This window comes from Micromys minutus (genome assembly GCF_963924665.1).
Source record: "Micromys minutus genome assembly, chromosome: 11".
NCBI classification, from domain to species: Eukaryota; Metazoa; Chordata; class Mammalia; order Rodentia; family Muridae; genus Micromys; species Micromys minutus.
In genome coordinates, this window is record NC_137980.1 from 15,917,475 (window position 1) to 15,938,171 (window position 20,697).

General features: G+C 42.3%; 1 protein-coding gene across 1 annotated transcript in view; it reads right to left on the reverse strand.

The window, feature by feature from the left end:
• Positions 1 to 401: 401 nt before the first annotated feature.
• Positions 402 to 20,697, reverse strand: part of SCAMP1 (secretory carrier membrane protein 1) — a 70,679-nt gene continuing 50,383 nt past the window's right edge. Inside the window, exons 5-9 of the mRNA XM_080924779.1 lie at positions 20,279 to 20,407; positions 16,292 to 16,451; positions 8,937 to 9,038; positions 5,181 to 5,298; positions 402 to 1,570 (exon numbers count right to left, since the gene is read on the reverse strand). Of these exons, the coding sequence (XP_080780905.1) occupies positions 1,406 to 1,570; positions 5,181 to 5,298; positions 8,937 to 9,038; positions 16,292 to 16,451; positions 20,279 to 20,407 (674 nt within the window). The 3' untranslated portion in view covers positions 402 to 1,405. The remainder of the gene's footprint in view (positions 1,571 to 5,180; positions 5,299 to 8,936; positions 9,039 to 16,291; positions 16,452 to 20,278; positions 20,408 to 20,697) is intronic.

Genomic DNA, 20,697 nt, shown 5'->3' on the forward strand with positions numbered 1-20,697 from the left:
TAAGTCACAGCCTGTCTGTCAGTCTGCAATTTCAAACTAGTGAGACTTCCAAACTACGACAGTCTGACTTACAAAGGTTCTTGAGATATTAAAAATGATTAAAGGTCTGAACCCCCTTTAGTTTGTACTGCACCATAACAGTGTTAATTTGATTATATCAATAATAAACGCATCGCCTGAAGTTTCACTGTTCTCCTTGGTGCAATGTTTCACATGTACTTAGTCTGTCTTCAAAGTAAAAGACAGGTACATTAAGAAATCAAGTATATTAGAAGTGTAAGGGTCTTTTATTTTTAATGCAACTAAAAGTGAGAGGCTAAAAGAGAAATCCCTTAAATACTGTATGTTCTTTTTATTCAAGGGTTAGGCTAGCCTTTAATACCTGTGTCAAAATCTTTCTCTCTCTCTCCTCTCTCTCTCTCTCTCTCTCTCTCTCTCTCTCTCTCTCTCTCTCTCTCTCTCTCTCTCTCTCTCACACAAACACACACACACACAGCTGCCAAACACAAATCCCAGTTCAATTAAAAAGATCAGCCAGAAGAATATACCAAAGTTTCCATACAGTAGAATTTTACTATATGAATACTGAAATTAAGAGGGAAAGAATTATCACTATGACGTCAACTCACTACCTCTCTTTTGGATAATGCACTGCACATTATATTAAAGTCTTTCTATTCCAGGAAATTTTTACTTAAAAGAAACTATTACAGAAAATCTTTTGATTCTATAAAGAGCCCCAGATCCTACAACTATAAGCAGTACAGAACCCAAAACACTAATTCATTTCACTTAAGATACGAGGTACCCATGCAAGATCAGAGATTGTTATCAAAATATCAACTAGTCTAAAAATAAAATAAAATAAGGTAAAATATACATTATCTACTACCGAGCACACAGGCTCTTCTCTGGTGACTGAACCTCATATAAAACGAGCCAATTTAAAAACATCCAAGCTTTCGCTGACCTTGTTCCTTCCATACTAATAGAGGGGAAAAAATAAAGAAACAAACATGGTTTCGTTTCCAGTGTATAGTCTGTACCTCTGCTGCCTCTTGGAAGAACTTCTGTGGTTAGACTGAGTGCTTTTTTAAGTCTAAGTCACACACTCGTTTCAGTGTGTCTCCACTGAAATAATCTCAGGAACACCATCCCCCAAAAATATGGAGAATATTTATTTAGCAGATGATAGTTTTCTTCTGTGAGGGGCATGGAAATATTAAGAAACTATTAGGCAAAGTAATAAGAAGGAAGTTTCTCTGGTTTTTAGACCATGCACATGTGGATAGGAAATACCCATGCTTTGTGTACTGTGTGTTTCCAACATAAAAATATCTGTAGAGTACAGTAACTGGAGAAAAAGATACAGTCATAAGGAAATAGAGAACTGCTCCGAGGCTTGCTACATCTGGTTACCCTTGAAGGCATTCTGCGCTGCGCTGGTTGCTGCGGTTGAGGCGGCATTTGCAGCTGCTGTCTGAACAGTCTTATTGGACATCACTCCCGTTGCAAACTCCTGCTGGGCCTTCTCGAAGCTAGCACCTGTTGTGCGATACAGTCCATGCACCTGAAGGGGCAGAAACCCACGTGAGCTAGAAGAGCAGTCCACACATGCTGCCTGCTGGACTTACTGCGACCATCCGGCCGAGTGCCAGGACCAGGTGGAGGTCAGCGCGAAGACGGGGGAAGGAGAAAAGCAAACCCATGGAATCAGCTTTCTACCTTAGGTCCACGATAAACAAGGGGGATGAGCACGGTGGGATTAACAGCAGCACAGTGCTTTCAGAGACAAACGCTCTAACCGGCTCTAACCGGCTCACCCTTCATATGCAACAGAGGATCCTCACCAGCATTTGCTGTAAGACACCAGTTTAACGGTCAGCACGACTCCTTCACCACTAATTCTAAACCACATGCTTCCAACTCCACACTCTATACGTGAAAAGAACATCTGAAGATCAGATGCTCAATAGTTCAATAAGTTTTTTAAAAATTAAAACACCTAGATTATCTTGGTTCTTAAAATGAACTAACTTCAAAAATTCTTTTGAAATAAAAAAGTCATCAGTAACTAGTGTATCAATATGTGCATGAAATGTATGGACAGGTGCCCAAACTCCACAGAAGACATACTAGAAACCAGGCTCTCAGGGGACCCACACTGTACGGCCTACTTGTCCCTTCAGTGTCATGCTGTCCCAGCTCTGAGTGACCACTCAAGGGAAATGCTCCGGACAGCTCTCTGTGGCTAGTTCGAGTCTTGCTAACTGGCTCCTCTGGAACATCTACCACCTGAGCTCTGAAACACTCCCCGTACTCTGATGGTTACTATGGAAACAGAACAGCACAGTTACAAACAGCTGATAGAAAATTAAGCCTATTTGTGAAAGTGAAGGATTTCTGTCTATGAAGACGCTCGGGAGATGGATTTTTTTCAACACTTAGGCAACACGGGCTAAAATTCACCACCATGGCAGAAACTAAGGAACAGTGAGCATCCAAAACCCAACAAAAACCTGGTCTGTGTAAGGTTTCAGAATGATAATGAATTCTTAGTAGTACATTTATTTTCATCAAAACAAACTAAGACTGCACAGCATGTTTACCGGAGTGAGGAGAGGCCTGAGGAAGCCTCCGGAACTGAACTGCACTTGGACCTTCCTGAGGGCATGAACCGTCCATGAAGATCCTGACCCCTAGTGGTGACACATCAGAGCTACACACTCTCAACAAGGGGGTTTGTGTGCTGCTTTTTGCTAATTTATTATTAATTTTTAAGTCAGCGTTGAAGAATCAGTTTTCAGTTTATATCAGAGGTAGAGAGAATAAGAGGATTGTGGTTGCTTCAAATTGTAGTTTAGTTGCTATTTCCATGTATTGCATTTCAGCGTATCATACAGAAAACTGTGTCATCTGAGGTCCTCAACTGCATAGGTTAACCAGCTAATAGTGGGTACATGAGAGTCAACTAGTAACTTAATTATGAGTTTCAGATTTAACTAATGCAGAGTATGCACCAAAACAGAGACTACACACAATGCTGATAAATACTTGGACTTTATTTGGAGATTATATTTATTTTGAATGGCTGTCATGTGACTCTAAGCTCTGTTATACAACTATCCCTTTCATGGAAAAAGGTAAAAACAGAAGGGGAGAAGACTCCCTGAGCCTGCCCAGGACTGCCAGGCACAGCCAGTTTGTGAGCTGACCTCCCAGTCTCTCTCACACTGGAATGTTCTGGAGTGTTCTGGAATGTTCTGCCCTTAGGCCTCTTCTGGCTCTACACTTCGATGTATATATAGAAGTTTCTCAAGCTTCACTCCCCTCAGAAAACCAGAACTAGAACATCCCCCAGTCTGAAAACCCAGCCTAGATTTCTTTGCTTACCCCTTCTTATCTGTCTAGAAGTCTACCAAGCTTATTCACACACATGCTCTACTAGTGAGTGAACCCCACGCCCCAGCCATGGCATCAGCCTAACTCCACACCTGCTCCTTTCGCTTTGTGCGTGTTGGGAGCATGCCATCGAGCACCTGTGGAGATCAGAGGCTAACTTGCAGGAGCTGGTCCTCTCCTTCCACGTGGCTCCTGGGTCAGACACTCTTACCCACTGAGCTATCTCACCAGCCCCAAACCTGTTCTTCCTAAATGGCCATCCCCTAAACCATATCGCTGAGTGGAGCCCAACTAGAATGACCCCTGACCTTCTCATAGTGGGAGGAGTTAACTCAGTCTACCAACTGTACTGGCTGGCTTCCACACCCTACACCTGACCCATACATCCTGTATCTACTTCAGAACCTCTTCCAAAGCTTGTCATACCGATCCAATCACTCTGCTCCCCAAGACTTTTCTTTGGTGAATTACAACTTTTTAACAAGGCCTCCTAGTTCTCACAACAGCCCTGCAGGATCTAAGGATACAACTGTGTTCAAGCTCATGTCTACCCTCCACCACCGTTCCTACAACTTTCTCAGCCTGTGCACCCACTCGCTCCACATCCATGCTAGCCTTCTGTAAACCCCTGGATTTGTATTCTTACAACTGGTCCTGCTTTTCCTGCATGTCCCCCCTCTTATTCCCTGTGTAGAGGGTCAGTTGTCACTGTCTCTCAGCTAAGGCTTTATCTTGGCATGCTGGAACCAGTTGGTATTCCCACTGCCCTGAAGCTGAGAAGCAGGAGAATGACCTGAATCCAGAGCTGAGGCCAGCTTAGATAGCCACAGTGGTACTGGGTGGAAATAAACGGGGCTGGAGGACTTGAGTTTCAGCAGCCCTGTGCTGGACACAGAAAAGTCCAGAACCTCTGAGAGGAAGCAGCAGTGAGCTCAGGAACTCAGAAGGAGGGCAGCTGAACCCACAAGGTCCCAGGACACGGGGGGGGGGGGGGGAGAGTAAAAGTGGGCACTCGGCAGATCGAACAGAAAAGCTCTTCAACAGAGCGGCCAGAGCTGCTTCTGTGTGTATTCATTCCTTATGCGTGTTATAAAACTGCCCAGACAGTGTAAAGAAAACCATGAAGGAAATCTAATGCTTAAATAATTCAATGTCTTTAAATTTTAAATATGGACAAAAACACGTACCTGATGCAATACATCTACCTGTATTTACCCACAGAGCTAATAAGCTTCATACTGGAAAAAGTACATATTGGTAAGAGCACAGTCTCTTCTGAAATGCTCGCACCAAAGATGTTTGTTTTCTGAATGTTTGCATATATAGTGTGAGATGTCCTGGATGGGAGGCAAGCCTGAACAGGAAACACGTATGTTTATGCATACCGTATATACATACTTCTGTGTAGTTTATGCATTTTAATGTATTTGCTTCAGATAACTGTAATCATAATCTCTCCTGTGAGGTCACGTAGGGAACTTTCCTCTTATGGTACCAAGTCCACCAGTAAAATGTTTCTTATTGTTGAGCGTTTTAGGTTCTGGATTTTCAAGTCAGGGATATTTTCATTTATGTCAATCACAAAATATGATACAATTCTTAAATACGTCTACAAGTGACCATAAACCATAGTCCTTGGAGAGCAAACATGCAGGACTCCAGGAATGCGCCAGAGTCGCACTGTTCTATAACAGCAGCAGGGCTAGTGGGGCCCCGCGAGACCCTCCTGGGGCCCTGTGGGGGACCCTCCCCGGGCCCCGAGGCCGGCTGGCACTTACCTTTTTAAACATGACAAGCGAGATGACGGCGGACGCCGTAAAGAGCGCTGCGATGATTATCATCATGATTCCGACCGGAATGTTCTTGTTGAGACCAGTGAGGGACGAGATCCAACCACTAAGGGACAGCAGACACGTCATCAGGCATTGAGTCAGTGCAACTCTCAAAGCAACAACAGGGATCCCGCCAGCATTCTTCACACGGGATAATTTCACACGGCCTCCCGGAGACGCCGCCTATACTGCAGGTAGTTCCCTACAGCGGAGCGGCGCGGTCTGCACCCGCAGCACACCGTACTGAGCCGCAGGAGCGAGCGCACCAGACGGTCACACTTTTTAATAAACTCTTAAAAGTGTGGGGTCTTCACTGCATCGTAAATGCTCATTTTCAAGTAGGAAAAATATATTCAGACCACAGATCCAACAAATGACTCACTTTACAGCTCAGCCTTAACGTTTGAATGTGAAATGTCCCCAACATACACGTTTGAGTGCTGAGGCCCAGCAGGGAAACTGTTTTGGAAAGTTATGGACATTTTAGGAGGCAGAAACTAGCAAGAAGAAGTAGGTCACAGGCCTCAGGACCTGTAGGTTTGTCCCTGGCTGCCTCCTGTCCCATTCTCTGCTTCCTCAGCCACCACTGAATTGTGCCTTAGGCTCTGGGACTGACAGACTGACGGACTCCCGTGCTCTCCCTTCCCTGCCAGACAAATTCCTGAAACCATCACCTATGACCCCAAACACTTACTCTCTTAAAGTACTTTCAGCATTTTCTCACATAGGTAAGAAAATTATTCAGTAATACCAAAACCAAACAAAAACCAGAACAATACCAAAAACAAACAAACAAACAAACAAACAAAAAAAACCCCACAACCCAATAACTCAAAATAGGCAAACACTGTGAGACATTTCAACAAGAGTACATAAAAATGAAGGCAAATAAGCAATAGAAAGATGTCAATGTATTAGTCATTAGATAAATGTTAAATCAAACCACAGCATCAGGATGGACGTGGATGCTGCACACACACACATACACACATATATACACACATACACACATGCACACATACACACATATACACACACACACACATAAACACATACTTACATATACATACATACATGCATACACATACATATATACACATGCATACACATATACACATACATATTCATACATACATACACACACATACACACATATACACACATACATACACACACATATACACATACATATATACACATACACACATACACACATATATACACAAACATACACACATATATACACACATCCATACATATACACATACATACATATACACATACATACATATACACACATATACACACATCCATACATATACACACATACACACATATACACAAACACACATATACACACATACACACACACATACACACACATACACATACACACACACACACACCTCTATCAGACTGACTAAGATAAAAGATAGTGACAATACCCACTCGCAGCTCAAAAGGACGTGGAGGCTAAATCGTTCACTACTATGAGAGGGTATATAAAATAGTACAGCTACTCTAGAAAGTTTGTCAGTTTCTTTAAAAAGTGTAACACATGGCTTCTAAATGAATTAACAATATATAAATATACTTTTAATCATAGAAATGAAAACTATGTGTACACAAAAACCTGACCCTAAACACTCACAGCAGTTTTATTCAAAATAACTCCCAAATGGAAACAATTTAGGTGTCTTTCAACTGCTAAGTGGTTAAATAAACTGTGGTATAGCCATATACCATGCAATATAGTCAAAAATAAAAAAGAAGGAGCTGGATATTGATGATCAGTGGTAAAGAGCCCTGGTTGGTCTTAGAGCGGACCTGGGTTCAATTGGAAGCACCTACATGTTAACTCCAATCCCTGGGGGTCTGATGCCCTCTGCTGGCCTATATGGGAATTGCATACACATGATGCACAGACCACAGATTCAGACACAGATTCATACACATAAAAGTACAAATATATAAAATCTAGAAAAACTAAATAAAAGAAATTAGGGCTCCATGAACCTGAGGGGAAGTCAACACCTGTGAACTGTCTGATCCCATGATTCCATCTAATGGCAGAATAACAGAAGTGACAAATAGCTTATGGATGGATGCCAAGGGTGACGGTGATGGGGACAGGAGTCAGAGTGGCCAGGCACAAAGCCAGGACTTGTCAGTGGTGGAAACGCTGTCACTGCTAAGGTCCTGGTTGTTCTATTTACTGCACTTCATCCTGGGGAGCAGGAGAAGGATGCCTGGGGACGCTCCATGGTCTCACAGCAGCATGTCAGTCCACAGCTGCCTTCATCCAATTATGACTAAAGACCCGAGTTTTAAAGGCACATCAGAAACAGGACCTTTCCATTAGCAGACTCTGTGGTACCTAGACACAGACTGTTCCATTCAACTTTACATCCCTCTCTACACTTATTACATTTACATTAAGAAATTGGTGAAATTACTTCAACTTCTTCTTCTTCTTCTTCTTCTTTTTTTTTTTTTTTTTTTTTTTTTTGGAGCACTCCTCCACTCTTTTTTTTGTTTCTTACAACTTTATTTTAAAAAGCAGAGATACATGTACAGATTTTAAAAGGCATTTTGGCATAACACTATATGAATATATTTTTGTCAGTACTTGATTTTTTTAAAGGTTTGATAGTATGCATTGAAATCTTCTTACTAGTTATAATGAGCATAAAGTACATGTAAAACAAAAGGTAACATGGAAATAGTCAAAGTTTTCTTGGTGTGTATAGATTAAACATAATGATTTTTAAATACCAAAAATTGCTACAAGGCTATCTTTTTATTACTTCAACTTCTAAAGGGGAGAGAGAAATATATATATATATATATATATATATATATATATATATATATATATATATAGAGAGAGAGAGAGAGAGAGAGAGAGAGAGAGAGAGAGCACCGTTATAACAGTGCATTTTTAAAACATCTAAACCATTTCTTCTCGTTCACATGCCAGACTAAGCACTATTTAAAATAATAATTAAAATAGCTATTTCCAAGAACTAACTGGAAACCACTAAAGTCCACAGTCTGTGTGTGTGCCCACTGACTGCCTTACTGCTGAGAGCTGTCTGCGCCACTCACCCCCACGCAGAGGCAGCACAGAACCCAAGCCCTCTAGTTCTGTGCTCACTGCAGCATTAGCTAACAGCAACAATGGCAAACAGCAGTACCATGCACACCTGCGCACACCTGTGCACACCCTGCGTGCAGAAGCTGGAGGGAGGGCAGTTCTCCTAAGGAAAAGCGGTATTTCAGAGACACCTCTCCCACCCACCATCTCACTCAGGGGTGTTGCCCCATGGAGAAAGAAGAAAGAGGTCTGTCTTACCTTCTAGCCCAAACCCCAATACAATGTGTATGTGTGTGCATGTGTGAGTGTGCATGTGTGCACGCACACACATGCATGTATGTGTTTATCTAAAGTGCTTTACACTTAACTTGGACCCCTTTCCTTCAGTTCCTGACGTTCTCTCTGGTCTCCCTTACACAGCCCCTCCAGTGCCTGATGCACTCACATTTCACTTAGACACCCCACACACTTTTTTTTTAAGTTGGGCTTTCAAAGCAGTTTTGTTTTTCTGTGTTTACTTTTGCCAATCTGACTTTTTCTGTTAACTCACTAGCACACCAAGTTATACAAATACTAAATTAGCAACTTAAAAACAAAGTACTCACCAGTTTCCCCAGTTATGAAATCCTGCAGCCTGGAGCACGTGCACAGCAAACTGACAAATGTAGACGAAGAAGAACACAAAGAACCTGAAGGAACTGTCACTCCTTCAAAAGGAAAGGGAAGAAGTCACTCTTCACAGCACCTGCATAGCCACACCCACACGTGTGCCAAACCTTAATACCTGAGGACCCAAGCCCTACTTCAGTGCAAACGGCCATGACCATCCCTGGGTCACTCTAATAACTCCCAGATGCGCCGGAATCCACCCTGACAGGAAGTTCGGTTTTCCTTTAAAAAAAAAATTCCTAGTTTTTGTATGTGGCTGTTTTGCCCGTGTATATGGTTGTGCAGCATGTGTTCAGTGCCCGTGGAAGCCAAAAGAAAGGCTCATCCCCTGGGACTTGAATTACAAATGGTGGGTGCTGGAAGTCAAGCCTGGGTCTCGTGGAAGAGCAGCCAGTGCTCTTAGCCACTGAGCCACCTCTTCAGTTTCCCTTTTTCAGTGAACTACTTTATAGAATCAACACAAACTACTTAAAACCTACTTTGTAAGTATCAACATGTATGTATCTGGACTTCACCTCATTGACACCGAGAATTCAAGCATCCTTCTCTCTCCTCCCTCCTTCGGCCCAGTCTCCTGGCACCAGGCTTGCTGGTTTTCAGAATTTATATGAATGGATGCTTGCAGTCTGTGTTCTTTCTTGCTGCTTCCTACATGTAGCAGTGACTCGGTCACCTGTGTTTGGCAGGTTCGAGACTCCAGGCCCTCCCAGCACTGAGTGCTGTTCACTGGTGGTGGGAAAGTAATGTACTTCCAGACAGAGTTCCTTCTGCTGTGGGTAAATAACTCTAAATGTATGTTTACCACATTCATTCATGTGATTAAGAAACTGCTGAACTATATTATAAAGTTGTTCCACTTCATACCCCACGGAGAGTCTTTCAGGTCCTGGGCATCTTACTAACACTTGCCGAGGTCTTGTGGACGACCCTAGCCAGTCTCTTAGCATGTCCCATTGTGATAGTTAACTGGGCTGGGCTGACAGACTTCTGGGAGAGATCGGGAAAGCAGGCCTCGGGCTTTTTTTAGAGAAATTACATCATGACTAATGAATAGTCTAAGCCTGAAACCGGGGCTGGATTCAGAATCTGAATGGACTGTTGGGGGTGGCAGAAGTGTGGACCGTGAGGACTGGAAGAAGCAGATCAGACGCCATGCTGGGGCTTTACCCTGCCTTTCTTGTCACTGCCAGGAAGGGAAGCACTTCCTCATGCCCACCATCAGGAACCCAGAGTGCTGAGACCACAAGCAAGCCTTTCCCTTTAGCTGGGGCTTTGTTACAGCAACAAGAAAGCTAACAGCACTAGTGTCTCATTAGCTTTGACTTCCATGTTCTCAGTAAGTAATGCTGCTCAGCAACTTTTTATTTTATCCACAGATCTTTGTTAAACTGTTAACATCTTTTTCTGGTGTTTTCCCTCTTTATCCTTGATTTTTGAGAGTTTAGAAAAATATTCTGGATGTACAGCCTTTGATTAGCTGCACAGTTGACAAGGGTCTTCTGTAGTCTGAGGCTTGTCTCTGCCGTCTCTGCATATTTGTGTGGAAGCATGTGTGCACCTGAGGCATCCCAAAAGTGTCTTCTGAGGAAAAGTTTTGCCTTTTTATGAATTCCAATGAATTCATTCTTTTTGGTATTGGACTAAAACAAGCACCTTGGCAAAGCAAAGAGATGAAGACCTTCCCTGTCTCCCCACAGTGCCCTGTCTTGCAGCTCTGCCTGTGTGTGTATGTTTTGAACTGACTTTCTGAAAACACAGTGTAACATGTTATTCTCTCAAAAGAAACCCCACCGTAGTTCTGAAAATAAGGTATGGTTGAATCTTCACACAGCGATAGCCAAGTATTCCAGTGATGGTTCTTAAACAGCCTTTTCTGAGCTGCACTGCCTTTGAATCTTTCTCAGACATCAAAGTTAGGGGCTGGAGAGATTGCCAATAGCTGCCCTGGTAGAGGTTCAGTTCCCAATAGTCACCTGATGGCTCACAACCATCTGTAATACCAGTTCCAAGGGACCCAATGCCCCCTTCTGGCCTCTGCTAACACAGCAGGCACAAAGTACACACATAATCAAAGTAAATAGCTTTGATTTCTGTACTTGGCTTTTGCATATGAAAGGGCTCGTTTTTATTTTTAGTCTGTTCATCTGTTTATAGTACAAGTGTCGTTGCCGAGAAGACATCACTGACTACTGGCACGTTCTAGCAAGTCTTTGAATCAGGAAGTACATGCCAGTACACCATCTTGACTGTTCTTTTGTAGACTGGCTTGAAATTTTTAAGGCTCTGGTATTTCCATACATCTTTGGAAGAGCAATGTCATATTTCTAGAAAATAGCCTGCTGAGATTTTTGACTGGGGTTATGTTACAGACCTGCAGGATCATCTTGAGAAAGTCTACACCTTAGAAATATTGATTCTTCTGACCCACTGCAGATACTTATCTCAGTTTATGTTTTCTACAGAGATGTTGATGGATCTACAGATACAGTTTTGCTTCTTTTCAGATCTAGATGCCTTTTGTTTCTTTCTTAGTTAATTATACTGGGTCAGAAATAATGTAAATTCCCTGACCTTAGACAGAAAAAGCTCTCTCAGCCTTACACACAGCCCTGGTATTAGCTGTGAGCTACAGGTTTTAGCTTGTTTAGTTGCCTTACAGTGTGAAGAACCCTCTCTTCTACTCCCAAGTTTATTTACAGTTTCTAACATAAAAAGACATTGCATTTTTATCAATTTTTTTTTACTATATTAGTTAAGATAGTCATCATTCTATTGTTAAATTAGAGATTATAATGTGATGGACTTTCTAATATAAAACCAACCTTTTAAGTCCAGTGTTCAGGTAAATGTCCGTAAACCAGTAAGTAGTCAGGAGGCTGAAGCAAGAGGACACCGTGTTCAAGGCCAGCCCAGACCACACAGTGAGACTTTTGAGAAAAGCTAACCTTGCATTTTTTTGAAGAAGTTCCAACTACTTGATTGTGGAATAGTATTTTCAAGTCTGGCACCATTTTTAATGGCCTTAAATGTACACTGGTTCTGTTCAACACCGTCATCTCCAAGGCCCAAGTCATTTTACTTGTTAAAACTCAACCCCAGACCGTTCAGCAGACAGGATAGCACATGGCAGGAGTAAATTCTTCAGCTCCTTACCATTCCCTTCCTACATCATAGCATCCAGCAACTTTCCCACCGGCCTCTGGGAAGAGCCAGCACGTCTATCCCACCCCAGTGCTTTCTTATCCTCCGCCCGCAAGTCTCCACTCTTGCAGTAGGTTCTTCCCTCCAGTGCGCACGCACCCATATTCTTCTCTTATGGCGCTTCAGGACTGAAGCTTATCTTGCCACATGGGACTGACTTACAAGTGCTGGGGTTCTCAGAGATCAATGAAATGTCCCTGTTTTCAGCAGAGTGCCCTGGCTTCACGGCCAGAAGGACCTGGGAGTCCACATGCTTCAGGAAGACTGAACTCACTCCCACCCTCACACATGCCTGCATCACCCGGAAGCTGCATTGTGTGCTTCCGTGTAGCCTGGGGATTCTCTGAGGTCCTCCTGCCGAGGACCACATAGTGTGGCCTCTATTTTTTCCATGTCTAGGTTGAGGTTCCATTTCCTTTAGATCAGTTACCACTCATGAGCCATGGCTGATGCTGTTGTTAGTTGTGGCTCTATGGATGGAACTGGGGCCTTGTGATGAAAAGCTGCCCTCCAGTTTAATATCTGACCTCCAACAGGAATAAGCTTATGTCTTCTTTCACATGCATGTGGGCATATACGACAGAGCCCATGACTCACTTAGTCCTTGACACTCTTCAGGTTCCAACTTTGTAAACATCATTTGGGCCAGATGTTTACACGCCTTCAGACTGGAGGCTCAGAGCTTCCGGCTGTTCCTACCTTATTACTATGTTGTCATTTCACAATGGATCCAGGTACTTCAGAGACCTACACTCACACTCACACACACACACACACACACACACACACACACACACACACAGGCTTAACTTACATTGGAATATTTACTACTATTTATCTCTTGAATAGTTGTTTAACTAACATATGTGGTGTTATTACAACTTTCTGTGCCAGCTGAGGGTGGACAAAATAGATCATGTTGCCCCAGTAGGCTTAGTGACTATCTGCAAAGGCCAATACACTGGCCAGGAAGAAAGAGGCTGTATCAGGACTTCCTGTTCTAAGTAACATGAAAACTTATATCCTAGATATCCTAGAGCAGACGGAGCAGAATGTGGGGACACACAAGCGTCCTCCAACCCATCCTCTGTGAAGGATGAAGTTCATAGAGACAAAGAGCCATAGCACATTACTGGGACTTTTTCCTGTTGTAGCTACCCTCAAACCTTAGAGGATAATAGTGGGTCTTGCCCTGTAAAGAGGATTTACATTTCCAGAGGAGACGGAATATAGGAAAGAAAATAGGAAATCGAGAAGCAGCCTACGCTGGAGCCAAGAAGTGAGGAAGACTGTGGCAGCCAGGGGCAAGGAGTATTTGTTAAAGGAGTTTCGATATTGGAAGTAGAAGATAATGAAAGCAAAAACTGAGCTTGGAAATTCAAATATTTTTTTGTGACTGAAGAGTTGTAGGGGGAGCTCTGTATGGAGAGAAGCAGCAGAGGGAGGAGTGAGAGAAGGTGCCTTTGAAGGTCTTTGAAGGGAAGGAGGAGGGTGGAGAGCCTGGACTGAACCAGGGACATAGCCACAAGGCAGCCCGGCTACAGGACTTCCTTACTGCAGGTCCTGTTCTGCCCTCAACCGTGGTTTTCAGTCTGTACTTCAGAGCCAGTTTGATTCTTTGTCACGTAAAGTTATATACACTAGTTGAACATCATATAATGCCAAAGGGAATTCTACAGAAACAGTAGTCTCCAGCCCCCCGTCACAGGTCACAGGTCCCCCCACAACTGCAGTTCCCAGGCACCAGTTAGCTTCACTGGTTACTGGTGGTCACACCCTGCAGAGATGACCCTGCTGCTTCCTAGCATTACAGAACCGTGAGGAGGAAGACCTGGCTTTCCTTTCAAGTCTTCCCCATGTCTGCCCACGTCACCATGGGTTACACTTGTTAGCCCACTCGATTCCTGAACAGTCACAGCTGAGGCATAAAGGATGTGCTGTTACCAGAGTTCCTCGCTTGCATTTCTGCTTCCCTGGATTTAGAAATTATCTTTTGATGATGTATTTTATTATATATATATAATCAGTACTTGATCACATTCTCTCCTTAATATGTGTAAAATTCTTTTTATCCTGTTCAAATTAATTCAGCCAATTTTATCTCCAAGGAACATTTTCTCTTAAAACCTGACCAATTTACATCTGAACTTCTGGAGCCAGGAACCAGCTTGTCCAGAATTCAGGGAACCTGGAAACAGCTCACACAGAAACGTCTGCTCCACTGTCTGCGAGTGCCTGGTGCTGCCATTCAAAACTAATGTCATCCTTACGGTTTGAAAAGAAGTACAAAACGTTTCCTAATTTATAGACAGAAAAAAAAAAGGGAGAGAAAAAAATGAGAGGGAAGTATAGATTTTTCCATTATATTAGCAAGAGTTTTATTTAAAAGATTATAAGCAAAGCAAAAAGAATAATCAAAGATTGACTTTCTCAGAATCTATAGGCCAAAGTCTATACCTGAGCAGGGCATTTTAAGAAAGATATGTCACAAAGATGAGCCCTGGCTACAGCTCCTAAGAGGCTAACAGAGCCACGGGGTTTGTGTGTGTGTGTGTGTGTGTGAGGGAATAAAGCACAAGCTTCACACACAAAAGGCAGTATGACTCAGCAGTTTAGATAAAAGGGAAGCAACCACATGATCATGACAACAGGCATAGAGAAGCATCTGGGCAGCTCCAGCACCACTCACGATGAAGTCCCATCAAGCTCAAGCGAGGAAGCAGATCCTCAGCCAACAAATGCATCAACAACCAAGTCTGTAACTCACATCACAGCTGATGCTTTCTTCCCTAAGACCTGCAACAAGACATGGTCGCCTCCCCACCTTTGCTCCCACTATTCCAGAAACTGCAGCCGGTTACTAAGGCAACAGGAAGAGGCAGAATAAAGAAGCAAGGCAGAATGGTTAAAGAGACCCCATCTGGAGAAAATGAGAGGAACTACACTGCACTGGATAATCTGGAACCCTGGGCTCAGGAGAAGTGGCTGATGAAGGTATGCACCACCTGACCAAGGTCCGGCCTTCTCTCAAAACCATCATCATACTGCTCTACAGAAAAGAATGGTCTCGTGTCACATCACAAGGCACCCTAGGCCCCTGGCTCTACCATGAGGAAATGAAGGACTGCCTAACTCTACTAAGTGGCTATTCCAAAACCAAGTAAGCTAATCAACATTTTCCCAATACTGACTGTCATCTCACAGAACACTCATTTAGAAAAGGTATCACCCAATATATTTAAGTAGCTATTGATTTGATGTGAAATCGTATTCTTCATTTTATAGCCTGAATAGCTATTTAAATGACAGTCCTTAGAAACTAAAGATGAATGTACACAGAAAGGATTTACCAAGCTGCTGAGTAAAGTACTGAGTATGTGCTATTCCCACCTGGACCGATCTTAAGATGAAGGCTGTAATCACCAGGTATAATTTATAATTTAGACATGTAAGGGACAGAGAAGTAATCAGCAAAGTTTTTCCTAAAGTCGTGTATATGCATGTCATACGATGTTACATGTTAACATCTAAGAATGTTAGTTTTTTTTCATTAATTTTCATGTTTGATTTTCAAGAGACACAATGCTTAAGAATCCTAAAATCCAACGGATAAGCAGACAAGCTGTATTAGACTTTTCAGAAAGTATGTTATAATAAAAATGTTATGCCTATATTTACTGGTGAATGAAGCATGCTTGCCACGGTGCAAATGTAGAGGTCAGAGGACAACCTGCAGGAGTCAGGTCCCTCCATCTACCATGTGGGACCTAGGGATTGAACTCAGGTCACCATGTTTGGCAGCAAGCACCTTTAGCTACTGAGTCATCTCACTGACCCTGGTAATAATAATTTTTTTTAAATTAATGAAAATACACCAACTTTCCCTTTGAGGTACAATACAGATTATTCATTTTCATGGAGTGTTTGTTTGTGGTAGGGTCTTGCTCTGTAGCCCCTGCCTGATATAAACTATGTAGCCCAGGCTGGCCTACAATCCTACTGTAGCCTTCTCATGCTGAGATTCCAGGGGTGAGCCATCACCCACACACTTTGCGCATTTTAAAGCACATACATTAGACACATACTTTACCTGAAAGCTCCGTATAGTGGTCTGTACCAACAGACAAATGAACACGGAGTAAAGAGCAGGAACCACAAGATGCTCAGGCCAAAATCAACTGCTCTTGAAGAATCAACACAAAACCAAGCCAAGCATCCGAAGATGTTCAGAAACAGGGTTACGGCATGGACTATGGAATCAGAAGACAAAATGGAAATGTTTACATTAGAGGTACACAATCCGTAAGATTTACAAATGAAAACACGCTTCCTCAGAGAAAACACCTCCCCAGGTTCCCCTTGCATGTTCTTCAAACACTACTGCTTCTTACACAGGCTCTGAAGGCACAGCACAGAGTGGAGCAGTTTAGACAAATCCCGCTGCCCATCTCTCCTAGTAGGCAGCTACACAGCCAAGCCCAACCCTAAGGTTTGCTTCCTGAGAAGAAAGGCTGTGAACTTCTTGAGCCAAGGCCCAAGAGGGCACGTAGTGCCTGCTCAAACACAAAAGCAATGGACCTAGGAGCTGGGGTCTCTTCGGGCTCTCATTTTTTAATGGGGAGAAATACTTTGATAGAGGATTACAGTTTTTCACTTCACCTCCAATAGGCAGCGCAATGAAATCTAGCCCATGCCAAGGCATCTCTTTACTTTACAGAAATAGATATGGGCAACACTTCACATGCTGCTGCAACGACGCTTCCTAACAAGTCACAACCCCCAGTATAGCACCCAGCGACGCTGTGGTCCTCAAGAGCCACACTTACCACTATAACTGCTGTTTACACTTATTTTATGCACTTGGGTGTTTGCCTGCATGTATGTATATGCACCATGTGCATGCAGGGCCTGCAGGGGCCAGAAGAGGGCACTGTATCTCTCCAGATACAGATGCTCTGAGTTACAAGGTGGGCACTGAACCCACATGTCGTAAGAGCAGCAAGTGTGCCTAAGCCCTAAACCATCTTCTCCATCCCATTACAGTTATAAGTGATTCTGAAAAAAAGTAGAATTTTACTATGAAAAATGAATTACCATTTCACCACTAACCATGGTGAAAGGCTCCAGAGCCCGAATGCAACATTACTGCACTTCTAAGGGCCCGTGTGTTTCGATCCGGTCCCTCCCATTGCAGGAAACTAACCACTCAGTTCCTCCTGGGAGTTTATATTCTCAGGAAAGCTGGCTTACTAACCAAATGACTCCAAATCCTTTGTTCTCAAAATAAAGAGTTCTAATACCTTAAAAACAGACCTGAAATTCCTGTGAAATCTGAAATTATTTTGCAGTTCTAAAGGACTTCTGGCTGTCTTAAGGTTTTTGCTTTTCTTTAATATTAGCACATTCTACCTTAAATTGTAATCTTTAAGAGAATAAGTTTTCATTTAAAGTTTTCTATTTTATTTACAGAAAACAAAGGCCATACATGTATGTAAGTATATATGTATGTATATACATATTTAAAGTCCACCAAAAAAATCTTCCGAAAATATAATCTTTTGTAATATGTTACATTTTTTTTCTAGATGGTTTTTAAAGTAACTATCATCAGTCAGTCACCAACTTGTACTTGATAAAAACCAGCCTGTCTAGGTACCAAGCGAGGCGGCTGTCCACCTGTGCAAGGGCAGATGTGGAAAGGCGCTAGAGACATGCACTCCGCTCCGGTGTCTGTGCTGGGGGATGCTGACTACAAGTCTAAGCCATGTTCACAGATCTATAAGTTACACTTCTTTATGGGAGAGATTTATTCACTTTATGAGGGAATCAAGGCCAGGGATGGTGAGCCTGAATTTGCAACCGCCAAGACCGTAGGATTCTTGAAATCTAAATCACAAAAGAAGCGGTTACAAGCAGCATGCCTCCTTTGCTACCTGGCGGCTGGGGTCCACACTTTGCTTTTCCTTTTTTTCTTAAATTCAAAAGCACACTCAGAAAGGTGGAACATCACTTCACGGTGATAACACTAATTGCTATGGTCCAATTGCGGCTTCCATTATCTGCTTCCATTAAGGGACTGCTGAAAACACATCTTCGTTGTATTCATTAAAATGAAAATCACTTCTTCACCTCGGCATTCTGTGGATGGCACACCTTGGAACCTAACCCTGGGCTTAAGAACCAAGCTATCCGAACAGCTTGTTACACAGTGACCTGTTAGACAATGTTGGACCAGATGGACAGTGTTGAACGAGTACCCGAATGGTCAAAGCTTCGGCTTCTCTAGGACAGCACCTGCTTCATGATGTGGTTGGGATACAAACTTCATCATTCACCCTGGATGGCTGCTATGAGCTTCAGTGAGCCCTGACATGCGCGCAGACTGGTACTTTAGGAAGCACCCCGCTCAGTGTACCCATCAGGTGTAGGTCGGCTCCTGATCTGCTACTCGGTTCCAAGCAAAGCTTCTTTGAAACCCAACCTAAGGAGAATACTAAGTCCTTTTTCAAAAAGGATTGGCAAATTAAGTGAGACTGAGAAAAACCTACAATTAACTGCATTACTCCAAGACACTCTGAAAGTTGTGCATTCTCAAGACCCAACAAACCAACTTTGAAAGCATCAGCATTAGTAGTTAGCAGGCACATTAAAAATTAGCCATCTTTCCTATTCAATCTCCATTTATAAAATCCATTGTAGAACTTTCTCTTTATCATAAAAATTAAGTTAAATAACTTATGCCTAAAATACTATGTCTATTTTTAAAAGTCATATACAAAAAGTACAAATGCATATATGACACACATATGTAAGTTAAACATGGGAACTGGTTAGTATACACATACAGAATTATACTTTAAGTATCAAACACACAGAATCCTACCAATACCAAGGCAAAATCTCAACAGAAAACTGAACGTTTGAAAGCAAGAGCCAGCTGGGTGTGTGCTGCACACCTTCAATCCCAGCTTTGTGGACAGACACTGGTGGATTTCTGTGTTCAAGGCCAGCTTGGTCTATGTACCCAGTTTCCAGACAGCCATGGTTACATAAAGAGACCTATCTCAAAAGTCTTCTGAAAAAGTAATATCCACTGTCATTTTTTTGTCTACAGGAACAAATGTTCTTTTTAAAACTTTAACACAAGTAATGTCCATAAACAATTGCTTTTCATATGCCAGCAGGTGAGGAATGGGTTTGAAGAAAATTATTACATCCACTTAGAGAAACTGGGCATTAAAGCCTCACTAGCACACAATAAAACATACACGCTTTCTTTGGAAGGAATGTACCTACAAAGTACATACTGCTCCATCTGTCCAGCAGATGAGGAGCCACACTGCTGCCTTCCCTCCTGTCAGACTCTCATCAAATCAGGCTGAGACTGTTTGGAACACAAATCAGGACATAGGTGGGACACCTGTGTACACGCAGCAAACTGTTAGCAGCCTGACATGGATTTCTGATTTCAGAGTTGTTATTATACTCAAAACGTCACACACATCCCACCTGAAAACACACTCTGATGTGTTGTTTAATTAAACTGTCCCAAATTAAGCAATTTCAAGAATAGAAGTATTCATGGCCACTTGAAGATGAAGAATAAGCTATAAGCTATGCCCAAAGTAACTTTTAACCTTGCAGTTCACAGTAAAGTATCTTCTGACTCTTCCAAAAAAAAACCAGCCAGAATGCCCAAATTTGGCAGAATCTATATGGTACTCCTTTGTATAAAAAATAGGATGCATAGTTTTGCCAAATCAAGTCATGCCTAGATAACTCTCCAAAGGAAAAAGATCTCTGGGAAATGCTACCATGTGACTCACAAGTTGCCTTTCAGTCAGTTGGTGTGTGGCCTTTCCTCAGCTAAGAACTTGGATTGCTATCTGTTACACAACTTTTGTATCTAAATATACTGTCCAACTATGAAAGTATGACTACTAAGATCTATATGAAAAGACATTTAACATGCATTTAATATATCATTTCTTAAAATGTGTCTATTACTAATGAAAATATGAACTCAAAATGAATATATATTTTTATATATATATAAATATAAATGTTTTGTACTCACACATCCATAAGTAGTACATAAGCTTTACTGTCTTTTGGAATTCTACAGGAATGTCTACAGAAAAATCTTGATAGAAACAAGGTCCCACAGGAAAATTGCTAGGAAGAGGTGGCCAATTGTTTTTTCTCCCTGTAAGTAGAAAAAAAAAGTTATTTCAACAAACACATTCTCTCCTTAGTGTATGCTGGTTCTAGGTCCAGCACCTTGTTGAGGTGCCATATAAGACACCGACAGTGCTTCTCTTACAACTCTGAAAGCTAAGCTTACATTTTAACTTTTTTCCCCTCAGAATCTTTTTTAGAAACAATAAATGGTAAAATAATGTCCCAATGTCATGTCAGACCATGTTCAGCATGTCCCTGTATAGGAGAACCCGGAGACAAACCCTAAGGTTCACCTAAAACAGACTTATTTCAAAG